The sequence below is a fragment of the Ipomoea nil genome, unplaced genomic scaffold, assembly GCF_001879475.1.
Source record: "Ipomoea nil cultivar Tokyo-kokei standard unplaced genomic scaffold, Asagao_1.1 scaffold1407, whole genome shotgun sequence".
Lineage (NCBI taxonomy): Eukaryota > Viridiplantae > Streptophyta > Magnoliopsida > Solanales > Convolvulaceae > Ipomoea > Ipomoea nil.
Window position 1 is genome coordinate 454,246 of NW_017617835.1, and position 15,893 is coordinate 470,138.

The window sequence follows — 15,893 nt, forward strand, 5'->3', positions numbered from 1 at the left end:
TAAAGTAACTTAATTTGTTCATAATTGACGAGCTCAAATAAGAATGGCAAGAATACCAATAGGATGCTCACACTGAGAGTCAAACTTGTAACATTGAAAGTAATATTTTCGGTTGTCCGACACAAGAAAAATGGGCAAACATTAGGTATACGATTCAATTGCCAAGTGACATTGGGCTTGACAACTGATAATTGAGAAATATATTTATAGTTGTAGGTTTCAAACATTCAACTATAAATATTAAGAGACGGCAAATAGAAATTCATCAGTCATCGTCTAATAGGTGGATTTGAAGCAGCCATGAAAATGGGTGGAAAGCTCTCAATACTTCTCCTTCTTGCCTTCTTCTTCTTCTTCTTCTTCTTCACCACATCTACAGCTTCAAGAGATGTTTCAGAACTGCCCCACTTTAACAGGTCTTTCACTGTCAAAGCCAACCCACAGGTAAACTCATAAAATCAAAATTATTAATCCCATAAAACTATAGAGAAAAAGGAAACCCGGGCCATTTTCATGATCCTTTTTTTGGTTTATTCAGATTGGTGCAGCCCAGTGTTCATACACAGTGGACATCAGAACAAGCTGTTCCTCAGTAAAATACACTAGAGATCAAATCAGCCTTTCATTTGGTGATGCTTATGGCAATGAGGTAACTAAACCCACCCTATTTGACTTTTTTCTTTATTTTTGGTTGTGGTCTTTTTTCTTTTTTCTAGTGGTGAGGGATCTGCAACCCGTACTCGAGATTGTGCATGGGTAAACTCTGTCTTGTGATTTTAGCTGGCATTTTTTATAAACCCGGCCTTTTAGTCCTAGTTGACATTTTTGGTAAACCTGACCCCCTTTTGGCCCTAACTAGCATTCTTTTGTAAACTTCTGGGTCTTTCTGGCCCTAGTTACAGCTAGCAGGTTTGATAAATCCGGCCTTATGATCTTAGCTGGCATTTTTGAGTGCGGTCTTGAAAACATAGAATATAATGTGTAAATGCAGGTATATGCAGCAAGAATTGACGACCCAGATTCGGACACATTCGAGAGATGCTCCAAGGATACATTCAAGATTAGGGGGCCATGCATGGATCAGGTGTGTTATCTGTATCTATACAGGGTGGGATCGGACGGCTGGAAACCGCAGACGGTGACTGTGTACATCTCTGCTCGCAATTATGTTACGTTTACATACAACAGATTTGTGCCCAGAGGAGTGTGGTATGGCTTCAATCACTGCAATAATGCTGCGTCCATCTCAACTGTTGTGTAGAGAAGACACAACCGAGTTGGATCGGAGCAAGACGAGATTGATTGCTTATTATGTATGTGTACACGAATGAGTGCATTTTTATGAATTTGGAATAAGTTTTCGTGTGGACTATATTGTTAATTTCAAAACAAGGATTTAATTTATTACAATTACATATATATATTTATGTCATCTTTTCTTTGTTGGGTTGCTTCAATTCGAAACCATAATATCTTACGGTTTAAATTATGACATTTTAACAACTAAGTTAAGTTCAATGGTACCCGGGTTGGACTTCCACTTGGAAGATTATGAGTTCAAGCCTCAGTGGAGGCGTTATTGATTATTTGTGTTTCAGTAGGTTGAGAAAGTATATGAACAGATACTACAATGTAATAGAGTCAATAACTTTCAAAAAAAAGTTAAGTTCAATTTTCAATAGGACGAGTCTATTTGACAGAGCTTATATTTTGTTGGGAAAAGGGTCAAATACACCCTCAAACTTTAGGTAAGAAGTTAATTAGGTCCTCGAACTTTTGAAAGTTGCAATTAGACACATTAACATATGAATTTAGTGCATAGAGACCCAAAACTCTAGTGACCTGCAATACCAGGTAAATGTACCGGCAGAGCTCCGGCAGCTTTCCAGCGAAACGTGACAAGCAGGTCGCCGGAAATTTATGGGGATTTAGAAGAAATTCGAGAAGAACAGGTAGAGTTTTATTTATTACAATAAAAATCAAATCTTGCGAGGAAGGGGATGGATTTTGGCGAACAGTTGAGTGCGTTGAATGCCCAACGTAACAATGACAGGAGACTTCCGGCGACGATCACTCGCACGTTCGCTGATGTAGTGCACAATTAGCAACAGAAAACAATAGTTAGTCAAAACATCATATCAGATTTCCAGGGATTCAAGATCAACAGAGAAATCAAGCAACTCCAGGAAATAGAAAAAAAAAAAAATCAAGAGCAATTGCATCAAGGCAAGCGTATTGTACAAATTACGAAGGAGGACTGGAGAAAATTGGCAAAACATGTGTTGATCCGGTTTGAGTCTGAGAAGGGGTGCAATTTTGTTTTAGCAAAAAATCAAGGAATAATTGAGGGTAGGAGTGTTCGATTTACTAGATAATCGCCGGCATGAAATGCGCGTCGCGATTTGCTAGTTGCAGAGGCGAATTGTCACGCAGTCAACCACCGTCCCATCCCCCATTCGCAGCATCCGTAGCGCAATTGGAATTTGGAAAATAAACCCAATTCTTTTCCTTTCAGACAATTGGTGCAATTGGCCCCACCCTCAACAATCACCAAATTATTTTGTGCGAGCTGCTTGTTACTTTTTCGCCGGAAAGTCACCTGAGCTCCACTGGTAAATTATTGACCTGTTATTGCAAGTCACTATTAGGGTTTTGGACCTTTATGCACTAAATTCATATGTTAATGTATCTAATTGCAACTTTCAAATGTTCGAGGGCCTAATTGACTTCTTATCTAAAGTTGGAGGGTGTATTTGACCATTTTCCCTATTTTGTTTTAAGCTATAAGCTATTTGATAGAGCTCATCTTTGTCCTTATTATTTGAAAGAAATGATATCTTTTACTTTTCCTAATCAAAATCCTTTTCTCTTCTTCTTTATCTACAATTTTCACCGCAATTATTATTATTATTATTATTATTATTATTATTATTATTATTATTATTATTATTATTATTATTATTATAACATTTTCCCCCCTGAGTTATATACTTATATCACTTTTTTCCCCTAAATTATTCAAGTGACTGTTTTTTCCCCTGAAATGTTAAATGGACATATTTACCCTTAAAATAAATATTTCATTTATTTTTCTTCTCCAACAAATTATGACCACAATTTGGTTCAAACTAAACAGACACTATAGAAACCAAACTGAAATATTTCAATTACAATTTAGAATCGAAACCCGATATTTAGAGTTTATTAAAATCGCGAACCAGAATGGCCGCTTCATGTTCCGAACTGAAAAAAAATACATTTATTATTGAATTTAGACTATTTTAAAATAACGACGGTTCAAAATCGCGAACCGAATCCGGAACCGCCGATTCACGATTCATGAAACTTTTAATTCAATTGCTATAGTGTCCGGTTCAGTTCGAATCGAACCGTGGTCATCCCTATGTATACGAAATAATTTGTTGGAGAAGAAAAATAAATAAAATGTTGTTTACTTTAAGGGTAGAAATGTCAATTTAATATATCATGGGGGAAAGCCGCCACTTTTAGAATAATTGAGGGGACTAATGTGCTTAAATGAATAATTGAGGGGAGAAAAGTACTATAAGTATATAACTTAGGGGGGAAAGTGCCATTTTCTATTACTATTACTATTACTAGATGAATGAGATTCTCAATAATATTGCTACTTCATTATGGGATACTAGATTATGATTATGCTAATAGTTTTATTTTAAAATGTTAATTTTTTTAAAGATAAAATGTTAAATTTTAATATGTAAACAAACTAATTTAAATTTTATGAAAATGTAATTTTTTATCTTTTTACATTTATCAGCTTATCAAAAAGTTAATTTTACCAAACACTTTCAAACATAAAAGCTAGCTTAACAGCTCTTCAGTTTTCAGCTCCTAACTTATAGCTTTTAAGCTTTCAGCTACCTTTTCAGCTAGGTTTGCCAAACATAGCCGACATGCCTACTGGCTTTCTTAGTCTAAGTTGATCAATTATGAGTAACTTAATTATGGTAGTTTAGTTCTTGGTGGTCATTTAATTTGCTAACTATCTAGGATCACAATGCGAGACTTACCCAATGACTGGGGGTTTCACTTATCACAACAAAGAAATTTTATATTAATTTTTCAGGAGTCAAATTCTAATTACAATATCTCAATTGCAATATTTTGTTTCTATGAGCATCTCCAACCTACTCAACACCAAAACATCAAATTTCTCCACTAAATATCACATCAGAAGGAATGTTCTTAGCATATTCTCATACCAAAGTTTATTCATCTTCAATCCATTTACACCAAAACATCAAATTTTTACACTAAAATAATTTGATTTCTCAATTATTAGTTCAAATTTAATTAGTTTAATATAACTTAGTTTGAACTTAATTAGTTTAATATAAAACATAACTTGTGATGTAAATAATAGTTTTTATTAATATTAAATTTTTTCATAACATTAATTATTTAAAAAACGAATTTAGCAATATTTTTAAAAATTTAATTTATTCCACAATGATAAAATATCTAGTACATTTAATTATGTTTGATGTATTTAAAAATTTAATTAATATATATTCAATATTAGTCTTGTTTCGATCGTCTCGATGAGATCTTTATAATGATATAATTTATATTTAATAATACAAACTTTAAATATAAGTATTTAACAAAATAAAAAATTATATATAAAACAAATAAAGGATACATTTATAATTATAAAAAAAAAAAGGGGCAAAATGGACAAATTTCTCCCCCTCTCCACTTTGTCGTGGATGAACTCATAAACAATGGCGCGCCATACATGGCGCGGCACTGTTCATTAACGCAAAGAAGAATGGCATTATGCCGTTTTGGTACTTCACCTTAGAGATCAAAAAGTTGGCAAAATGGCGCTGAAACCCCTTGGAGTTGCTATATATATTATGGTTCAGTTGCATACTTTTTAAGTTTAGTGATTTGATTGTACAAAAACGATAAATTCAGTAGCCTATTTGATATTTTTTCTTAAAAAAATTATTAGTTCATCAATGCTAAGTGTTGGTATTACGATAGTTGATAAATATGACTAATTAAACAATGCAAATCGTTTCCAAAAAAAAAAAAAAAAATGCAAATCTTAACTAAATATTTCCTTGTTTATATATATAAATTAACTATATCAGCTTACGCTATTACCTTCAAAATAAACTTATGAAATTGAAAAAAAAAAAAAAAAAAAAAGTATAGATACGAAATGTAGAAAAAAAAAATGTCAGAAACCAGTCCATTAGCTCAATATCTATATTTTTCGTTGTTATATTTTAAAACGAAAACTAAAAAGCAAATAGCGTCTGTAGCTCAGTGGATAGAGCGTCTGTTTCCTAAGCAGAAAGTCGTAGGTTCGACCCCTACCTGACGCGTAAATAGAAGAATCCTTATGTTTTAACTGGGTTAATAGAACTGTTGCTCCTCAGCTTTTGCTACCATCATACAAGAGTAAATTTGAGGAATAAGATATCAAATAAACTTTTGGATTCACAAAAGAAATAAAATTATTTTCAACCTTTTGTACAAAACAGTACAAATCTTAATTCTTGAACTCTCTTTCCTCTAAATTTGATATCTTGATAGCTTGCTATTATAGAACTATTAAATGATTAATAGGAGTTTTTCAATTTAATGGCTACAGCTACAAAAATATTTGCCAATTAAAAAAAAAAAAAAAAAAACTAATTTGTTATCATCAAAATCAAGACTACTTCGACATAAGGCCAAATAAAAAGTTGTAACTAATTCCTTGAAAATGAGGGAAGTTTATTAATTCTGCGGAATTGTAATTTGCTTGTCTTCGAAATTATGTGAAAATTAAGTGGGAATAAAATTGTAATTCCCTCCAACCAAACACCCTCTTAGTTTCAGTCAAATTAATTCAACTATCTTCGATTGTTTTTTTTTTTTTTTTTTGGGTGAATTTGGAGGCCCTCCATGAGAGCCTTACCTAATACGAAGATTAGGCACACTTCACGCGTCCGCCAAGAGCAAGCCATTCAGTCCTGTCGGTGCGTTGTTTAGGATGAGAGTACCCCAGTCTATCACTTGACCCATGTTCGCTAGCCAGCTGGCTTCGGCGCGTTTGTTACATTCTCTTGTCACATGGGTTACCCTGGTGACGGCAAACCGGGCTAACAAATGCATGCAATCTTTCACGAGAGTCCCAACCGTTTCTCCCCGATCATGAACACCATTATTGAGAATGGATACCACCGCAGCTGAGTCCATTTCAACCCAAACCCTGCCAACCCCCTCACTCAGACAGAGCCATTATCTTCGATTGTGTTAAATAATGACCTTGACATTAATGTGCAAATTTAATTAAGAGACATATTAAGATGAGAGGTATATAAAATTTTATTTATTTTAAATTTTGTTAGTTGTATTTTTTATGTCACATCTATATTCAAACAAAAAATAAAAAATCATTACAACAAAAATACACACAGACACTCATAGGGGTAAAAGAGGTTCACACACTTTAGTCTTTTACCTCCTCCAAGAAGAAAAAGAATAGAGTTGAAATGAAACATAAAAAAATGCATGCTTATCAATATACTAATGAAGTTGGTAATAGATATACGAAGTACGAACTGGTATTAAACTAAACACACACACACACAAAAGTTAAATAGTTGCAGATGGTATGATCATAATTTTCTAACCACAATTTAAAAAAAAAAAAAATAGACGGGATAGTATATATCGTAATGTAGCACTAATTGTTATACTAGTATAAAAAAATAAAATTGCACCGTCGCTATTAGTTATAGTTTTAGTATAGTAGTAAGCGCTTGATTTAACAATTAGTACTAAATCAAGTCACAAGTTTATCGCAATGATAAGCCTAATAAAAAATAGCTCGATCGTCATGACAATTTATTTATTCATAAATAGTCAATATAAAATGTTATACGGAGTAATACTTATCATACTCCATGTTAATAAATGCACATATATTTGAAGTACATATTTTGATTTAACCTATTTTTTTTTACGATGAAAATCAGAGAGTGCATACTAAGTAAATCTCACCTTGTGATCCTAACCAACAAAGGACCATAAGGAGATTTAGATAAACCAACTTAGTTTGTTTATAGCTGACCAGATCAAACAAAGAAGGACAAAAATACCAATAGAATATGCTTACACTAAGAGTCAAATTCGTAACCTTGCCAACTATGGAGTAATATTTTCGGTTGTCCGACACAAGAAAAATGGGCAAAAATTAGGTATACGATTCAATTGCCAACTTACATTTGGCTTGACAACTGATAATTGAGAAATATATTTATAGTTGTAGGTTTCAAACATTCAACTATAAATATTAAGAGACGGCAAATAGAAATTCATCAGTCATCGTCTAATAGGTGGATTTGAAGCAGCCATGAAAATGGGTGGAAAGCTCTCAATACTTCTCCTTCTTGCCTTCTTCTTCTTTTTCTTCACCACATCAACAGCCTCAAGAGAGATTTCAGAACTGCCCCACTTTAACAGGTCTTTCACTGTCAAAGCCAACCCGCAGGTAAACTGATAGATAAAATCAATTATTAATCCCATAAATTATAAAGAAAGAGGAAACCCGGGCCATTTTCATGATCCTTTTTTTGGTTTATTCAGATTGGTGCAGCCCAGTGTTCATACAGAGTGGACATCAGAACAAGCTGTTCCTCGGTAAAATACACCAGAGATCAAATCAGCCTTTCATTTGGTGATGCTTATGGCAATGAGGTAAACCCACCCTCTTTGACTTTTTTTTTTTTTTGGTTTGGTCTTTTTTTTTTTTTTTTTGAATGGTCAAGGGACTGAGGGACCTGCAACCACTACTGGAGAGTGTGTATGGTAAATTATGTTTTATGATTCTAACTAACATTTTTGATAAATCCCACCTTTTAGTCCTAGTTGACATTTTTGGTAAACCTAGACTTGCTTCTGGCCCTAGCTGGCATTCTTTTGTAAACCTCAAGCTCTTTCTGGCCCTAGCTACAGTCAGTGGCGGAGCCAGAAAATAATGTGAGTGGGGGCGTACTTAAATTTGAGATCTCACTTCTAAGAAAAAATTGCATCTTTCACAATTTTGTTTGAAGAATTTGCTTAGACAAGAAGCTAAAACATATAAATGCTACAGGTGAATTTTGAACCTTGGACACTCCATCTTCATATTCAAGATTCAACCCATTGATCTACTAAACACTTTACTGATTTTTCTATGTGCTTATATATTAGTAGAGAGGGTTGAGGGGGGGCAGTGGGTGCTCCGCCACTGGCTACAGTTAGAACTTTTGATAAATCCCGCCTTATGATCTTAGCTGATATTTTTGAGTGCGGTCTTGAAAACATAGAATATAATGTGTAAACGCAGGTTTATGCAGCAAGAATTGACGACCCAGATTCGGACACATTCGAGAGATGCTCCAAGGATACATTCAAGATTAAGGGGCCATGCATGGATGAAGTGTGTTATCTGTATCTATACAGGGTGGGATCGGACGGCTGGAAACCGCAGACCGTGACTGTATACATCTCTGCTCGCAATTATGTTACGTTTACATACAACAGATTTGTACCCAGAGGAGTGTGGTATGGCTTCAATCACTGCAAAAATGCTGCGTCCATCTCAACTGTTGTGTAGAGAAGACACAACTGAGTCGGATCGGAGCGAGATGAGATTGATTGCTTATTATGTATGTATGTGTACACGAATGATGAGTGGATTTTTATGAATTTGGAATAAGTTTTCGTGTGGACTATATTGTTAATTTCATTTAATTTATTACAATTATATATTTATGTCATCTTTTCTTTGTTGTGTTGCTCCAATTCGAAACCATAATATCTTACAGTTTAAATTAGGATATTTTAACAACAAAGTTACAAGTTCAATTTTTAATAAGACATGTATATTGACTTTCTTAATCGAATAAGTCGATCAGTTATGAGTAAATTAAATATGGTAATTTAGTTCTTTATAGTCCTTTTTTAGTTAGGATTACAATGCGAGACTTACCCAATAATACATCCTTACAATAGTGGTTGGGGGTTTCACTTGTCACAAAAAAGAAAATTTTATATTAATTTTTTATGGAGTCAAATTCTAATAACAATATCTCAATTTCAATATTTTGATTCAATTGCATATATACTTTTTAAATTTAGTGACCTGATTGTACAAAAACGTTAAATTCAATAGCCTATATATTTGATATTTTTTCCTAAAAAGATTGTTAGTCCATCAATGCTAATTGCTAAGTGTTGGTTTTACTATAGTTGATAAAAATGTCTAATTAAACAATGCAAACCTTAACTAAATATTTCCTTGTATATATATAAAAATTAAATATATCAGCTTACGCTATTACCTCCAAAATAAACTTATGAAATTGAAAAAAAATGTATAGATACAAAATCTAGAAAAAAAATGTCAAGTCCACTAGCTCAATATCGATTTATTCCTTGTTATAAATAAAACGAAAAACAAAAAGCAATTAGTGTTTGTAGCTTAGTGGATAGAGCGTCTGTTTCCTAAGTAGAAAGTCTCGACCCCTACCTGACGCGAAATAAAATAAACACTACGTTCATGACTGTGTCAATATACTACCATTGCACCCCAACTTTTGCTACCATTAAGAGTGAATTTGAGGAATAAGATATCAAATAAACTTTTGAATTCACAAAAGAAATAAAAATATTTTCAACCTTTGTACAAAACAGTACAAATCTTAATTCTTTGAACTCAATTTCCTCTAAATTTGATATCTTGAGAGCTTGCTATTATAGAACTATTAAATGATTATTAATAGGAGTTTTTCAATTTAATGACTACAACTACAAAAACATTTGACAACTAATTAGATTAACTACCAAGTGGCTTGTGATTTATTGGTAATTGGTTGCTCCCTTATATAGGAGGTTTAAGTTTTGAGCCTCAGTGTATATATAAGGCCAAATAAAAAGTTTTAACTAAATTTGCTTATCTTCGAAATTATGTGAAAATTAAGTAGGAATAGAATTGTAATTCCCTCCAACCAATTCAAACGCCCTGTTAGTTTCAATCAAATTAATTCCATTATCTTCGATTGTGTTAAATAATGAACTTGACATTAATGTGCAAATTTAATTAAGAGGCATATTAAGATGAGAGGTATATAAAATTTTATTTATTTTAAATTTTGTTAGTAGTATTTTTTTTTTTTTAATTTAAATAACTACTTCACATGTATATTAAAACAAAAATTTAAAAATCATTACAAGAAAAAATTATATAGACAACGGTTTTTAACGATTGTCGTAGGGATAAAAAGGGGTTCACACCTTTTAGTCTTTTTCCTCCTCCAAGATGAAAAAGAATAGAGTTGAAATGAAACATAAAAAATGCATGCTTATATCAATATACTAATGAAGTTGGTAATAAATATACGAACTGGTATTAAACTTTAAAAAAAAAAAAAAAAAAAAAAAAAAAAAAAAAAAAAAAGAAGTTAAATAGTTGCAGATGGTATGATCATAATTTTTTAACTACAATTGAAAAAAAAAAATAGATGGGATAGTATATATCGTAATGTAGCACTAACTGTTATACAAGTATAAGAAAATAAAGTTACACCGTTGCTATTACTCTATTAGTAATAGTTTTGGTATAGTAGTTTAATGCAATGGTAAGCGCAAAATCATCAATTATTATTGTGTGGACCATAGTCTATACAAGTTGTGTGAACCATATTTTGTATACTGTAAAATAATGTACATTCAATACAAAAATAATGTACATTCAATACAAAAATAATGTACATTGTATTCAGGAGATGTACATTATTTTTGTTCTGAGTGTACATTATATTGTATAATATACATTCAATACAAAAATAATGTACATTTAGTATATTAAAAATATATTTTTTGTTATGGTCCACGTAACATTGTGTGGACCACTTATCCAAAATCATCATGACAATTTATTTATTCATAAATACTTAATTGGTATTAGCCCAAATCACAAGTTTAATGGATATGAATGTCTTAGTTAACTTTGCCCCTCGTAAATTCAATGAAGTGGCGGATCATCTTGCCAAGATTGCTCCTCACTTCAATTGTGACTGGATTGAGTTCCATGTCCCTCCGAATTGACAATGAAAATAGTCGTCGCTATCAGATAGTGCATACTAGGTAAATTCCACCTTGTGATTTTAACTAACAAAGGACTTACCACAAGAAAATAAATAAACTTAGTTTGTTCATAATTGATCAAGTCAAACAAAGAATTACAAAATTACCAATAGAATGCTCATACTGAGAGTCCAACTTGTAACCTTGCCAACTGAGTAATATTTTCGGTAATGTATATTGTCCGACACAAGAAAAATGGACAAAGATTAGGTATACGATTCAATTGCCAACTTACATTGGGCTTGACAACTGATAGTATGTATAAATAGTTGCTCTTTCTCTTGCTGTATTAGTTGGAAGTAAAAGATTGAAATGTTTTCAACTCAATTTACATTAAAAGAAATTATATTAGAAAAATATCGCAATTGCAATATTTTGTTTCTATTATATTTCAATTGCATATACTTAAGTTTAGTGACCTGATGGTACAAAAATAATAAATTTAATAGCCCATTTGATATTTTTCTCCTTAAAAAAAAATTGTTAGTCCATCAATGCTAGTGTTGGTTTTACAATAGTTGATAAATATATTGTCTTTAAAAATAAAAATAAAAAAGATAATATATGTCTAATTAAACAATGCCGATCTTGACTAATATATCCTTCTTTTTTTTTTGAATGCTACTGACTTTATTACTTGTAGTATCTATTCAAACATACTTTATCAACTTAATGAAGCACACAAAGTCAACAACGCCTCCACTGATACTCGATCTCATGACCTCCCACATGGGAAAGGTCACTAAGTATTTTCCTTTATATATATATAAATTAAATATATCAGCTTACGCTATTACCTTCAAAATAAACTTATGGAAGTGAAAAAAAAAAATGTTTAGATACGAAATCTAGAATTAAAAAAAAAAAAAAAAAGTCCACTAGCTCAATATCTATATTTTCTGTTTATTATAATAAAAACAAAAAATAAAATACAACGAATATTTGTAGCTCAGTGGATAGAGTGTCTATTTCCAAAGCAGAAAGTCATAGGTTTGACCCCTTCTTAGCAGCGAAATTTTACTGATTGAATTCCTTGTGCGCACATGAACACTGGGAACGGAGAACAGTGAGCTAATTGCGCAACTCACAATTTACTTTCGCAGTGAGCTAGTGATTCTAGGACGAGATCCTGTGGGCTTGGGATTAGTCCGGCTAATTATCCACCGTCGTCTCCCCCAACCACCCCTAGAGGTGTGATTCTAGGACGAGATCCTGTGGGCTTGGGATTAGTCCGGCTAATTATCCACCGTCGTCTCCCCCAACCACCCCTAGAGGTGTTAATTAGGTTATCAGGCTTATTAATTTTTTTTGTCGAGTTTATTTAAAATTCTTGACTTGAACTCCAAAACTTCGAGCTATGGAGTTTATCAGACGAGTTAACTAAAATTTTTGATATTTTCACATTAACATTTTAAACTTTCATTTCAAAAAAAAAAAAAAATCATTATAAGATTTTAACTTTAATAAACTAATACATTAATAAATATAAAGTTGTACATCATTCAATCAATCTAAACATTCATGTTAATAAATGCAAATTTGAAGTACTTATATATTTTAACTTAACCTAATATTTTCCGTAATGTATATATATTGTCCGACACAAGAAAAATGGGTGAAACTTAGGTATACGATTCAATTGCCAGCTTATATTAGGCTTGACAACTGATAATTGAAAAATATAAATAGTTGTAGGTTTCATCTACAAATATTAATAAGAGACAGCAAATAGAAATTCAATGAACATCTAATAGGCTCAGGCCGGATTTGAAGTAGCCATGAAAATGGGCGGAAAGCTCTCCATACTTCTCCTTCTTCCCATCTTCTTCTTCTTCTTCACCACATCTACAGCTTCAAGAGATATTTCAGAATTGCCCCACTTTAACAGCTCTTTTACTGCCAAAGCCAACCAGCAGGTAAACTCATAAATTCAATTCAAAATCTCCAACTGTCTCACGAATCTTCATCCGTAAAACAGGTGGAATTTTTTATAAATATTATAATTTTACTATAAGTAACTCCTCAACTTCTAATGTTATATTTTGATTTAAAAGTATCACATATTTCTTAATTAGTACAAAGTACTATATTTGCTCTCATTAATAACAATTAATCAATTTATTCTTGATTAATATTAAATTTTGTCTCATAAATAATTTTTCAATCCTAAGTACTATATTTTGATTTAAAAGTATTACATTACATATACTTTCTACTCCGTATTATAAATAACAAACAATTATTCACGATTGGTATTGGTCCGCTATTTAGTAACATAGTTAGCTTATCAACCAATTTTGGCTTATTTGACTGCTATTAGATGTTTAACTTGGTTAAACAATCAATGATTCAATATGAGTGTTTGATTAATTAGTTTTTTGTAAGAGTTTATTGCTCCAAAATGCTAAAATTCAAAAAATTGTTCAAAGCAATTTTTTTATCATCTTTTTTAGAAAATTATTTTGCATATAATCAGCTATTGGCTAATAACAGCTAATTTACTAGACACCTTAATTTTCTACAATCAACTAATGTTATCAACTAGTTAAACCCACTGACCAAATCAGTTAATAGCTATTTACCAAACACGCTCATTATTACATTCTCCGCATAAGCATACATTTCTATACACTTATTGATAAAAATTTATGAGCCGGTCTCACAAAAGATTCACCCTAACATCAATTATTAATCCTATAAATTATATATATAAAAAAAAAAAAAAGGAAATCCCATTTGCATGCATTGATGATCCTTTTCTGGTTTATTCAGATTGCTTTAAACAGGTGTTCATACACAGTGGACATCAGAACAAGCTGTTCCTCAGTAAGATACACCAGAGATAAAATCAGCCTTTCATTTGGTGATGCTTATGGCAATGAGGTAATTAAACCCACCCTATTTGACCATTTTTTTTTTAATGAAGAGAGAAACCTGCAATTACTATCAATAAACTCTGTCTTGTGACCTTAACTGATATTTTCGACGACGTTCCTGAAAACAAAGAATGTGTAAATGCAGGTGTATGTAGCAAGGCTCGACGACCCAGATTCGGATACATTCGAGAGATGTTCCAGGGATAGATTCAAGATTAAGGGGCCATGCATGGATGATGTGTGTTATCTGTATCTATACAGGATGGGATCGGACGGCTGGAAACCGCAGAAGGTGACTGTGTACATGTCTGCTTACAGGTATGTCACGTTTATATACAACAGATTTATACCCAGAGGAGTGTGGTATGGCTTCAATCACTGCGATAATGCTGCAACTGCTGCGTAGACAAGACAGAAGAACTGAGATTGATTACTTATGTATGTGTACTCGAATGGATGGGGTTTTAAGAATTTGGAATAAGTTTTCTTGTGGCCTATGTTGTTAATTTCGAAATCAGGATTTATTACAATTACATATTTATATCATCTTGTAATCTACTTATATTTTCTTTGTTAAGTACGTACATAAAGTCATTACTTAAGTATAATGTTGATGCAGATTAAGCTTAGCTTTGTTTTTAGTAATTAACATATAGAAGGAACATTATGAATCTATTATAAAGTGAATAATGGAGACACGTATGATGATATACATTATTGTTAAATTTATGGACATATAAAATGAATATTATGAATATATATATTACATGATGAATGTTATTTACGTACATTGACACTTGTTTTTATAAACAAATAAAAGGAATATTATAAGCCAAGACATTGTGGTCTAATGACACTAAGATTGGACTCCCATATAGGAGGTTGTGAGTTTGAGCGTGGAGGCGATATTGACTCTTTGTACTTCAGTAATTTTTAATCAAAAAGAATTTTTCAAATTTTTTATTTTCCGGTCTCTCATATCTTTTCAAGTTAATTTTTAAAGAGTAAATACCCAAAATGGTCCCTATACTATAGCTAAATTCACAAATTGGTCCTCGACTTTCAATTTTAACCAATTAAGTCCTTAACTTTGCAATTTTAACACGATTTGGTCATCCGTCTATTTGATCGTTTGTTGACCGTGATCTCTGAGGATATATATATATATATATATATATATATATGTAATTTCATGATTCTGCATCATTCACCTCCGGCGATTGCGCCGTCATCGACGATCTCCAGAAGAACCTGCAACTCTCGTCAGAGCACATGGAGGCCTCCAGGATGACGAAAGGGGACCGGATTTGGTAGATTGCTTTTCGGCAGTGGATTCAAATGTAACAGTGCGGTCTCAAAATGCAACCGGAACCTTAAAAATCGACGATGGACCATGAAATTACATATATATCCTCAAAAATCACAGTCAACAAACGGTCAAATAGACGGAGGATCAAATCGTGTTAAAATTGCAAAGTTAAGGACTTAATTGGTTGAAATTGAAAGTCGAGGACTAATTTGTGAATTTAGCTATAGTCGAGGGACCATTTTGGGTATTTGCTCATTTTTAAATTATTATTACCACCACCACTATATTATCATCATATAAAATAATATTTTCATTTAAAAAAAAATAAACTTAACAAAAAAATATAATTTTGTAACATTTTTAACGTTCAACACACTAACATTAAGTGTTGGCTTTATGATAGTTGATAAATATGCTTTAACGGAATAATGTCAAATTTTACTAAACAATTCTTTTATTACCTTCAAAATAAACTTATGAAAATAAGAAAAAAGTTTAGATACAAAATCTATTTTTTTTTTTTTTAAAAAAAAAAA

At 32.0% G+C, this 15,893-nt stretch overlaps 3 protein-coding genes and 1 non-coding gene across 4 annotated transcripts; all 4 read left to right on the plus strand.

Annotated features, from left to right (window-relative positions):
* Nucleotides 1-248: 248 nt before the first annotated feature.
* Nucleotides 249-1,432, plus strand: LOC109186510. The gene is made up of 3 exons (XM_019336518.1): nucleotides 249-444; nucleotides 539-649; nucleotides 992-1,432. Exons 1-3 carry the CDS (start codon nucleotides 301-303, stop codon nucleotides 1,259-1,261), a joined length of 525 nt encoding a protein of 174 aa, XP_019192063.1. The 5' UTR covers nucleotides 249-300; the 3' UTR covers nucleotides 1,262-1,432.
* A 3,873-nt stretch (nucleotides 1,433-5,305) lies between these two features.
* Nucleotides 5,306-5,378, plus strand: TRNAR-CCU. Its single transcript has one exon. It is a non-coding gene; the product is annotated as a tRNA-Arg (tRNA).
* Nucleotides 5,379-7,338: 1,960 nt separating this feature from the next.
* On the plus strand, nucleotides 7,339-8,773 carry LOC109186511. The gene is made up of 3 exons (XM_019336519.1): nucleotides 7,339-7,534; nucleotides 7,630-7,740; nucleotides 8,372-8,773. Exons 1-3 carry the CDS (start codon nucleotides 7,397-7,399, stop codon nucleotides 8,639-8,641), a joined length of 519 nt encoding a protein of 172 aa, XP_019192064.1. The 5' UTR covers nucleotides 7,339-7,396; the 3' UTR covers nucleotides 8,642-8,773.
* A 4,107-nt stretch (nucleotides 8,774-12,880) lies between these two features.
* On the plus strand, nucleotides 12,881-14,625 carry LOC109186512. The gene is made up of 3 exons (XM_019336520.1): nucleotides 12,881-13,088; nucleotides 13,945-14,055; nucleotides 14,194-14,625. The coding sequence occupies exons 1-3, from the start codon at nucleotides 12,951-12,953 to the stop codon at nucleotides 14,452-14,454; spliced, it is 510 nt and encodes a 169-aa protein (XP_019192065.1). The 5' UTR covers nucleotides 12,881-12,950; the 3' UTR covers nucleotides 14,455-14,625.
* The last annotated feature ends 1,268 nt before the right edge of the window (nucleotides 14,626-15,893 follow it).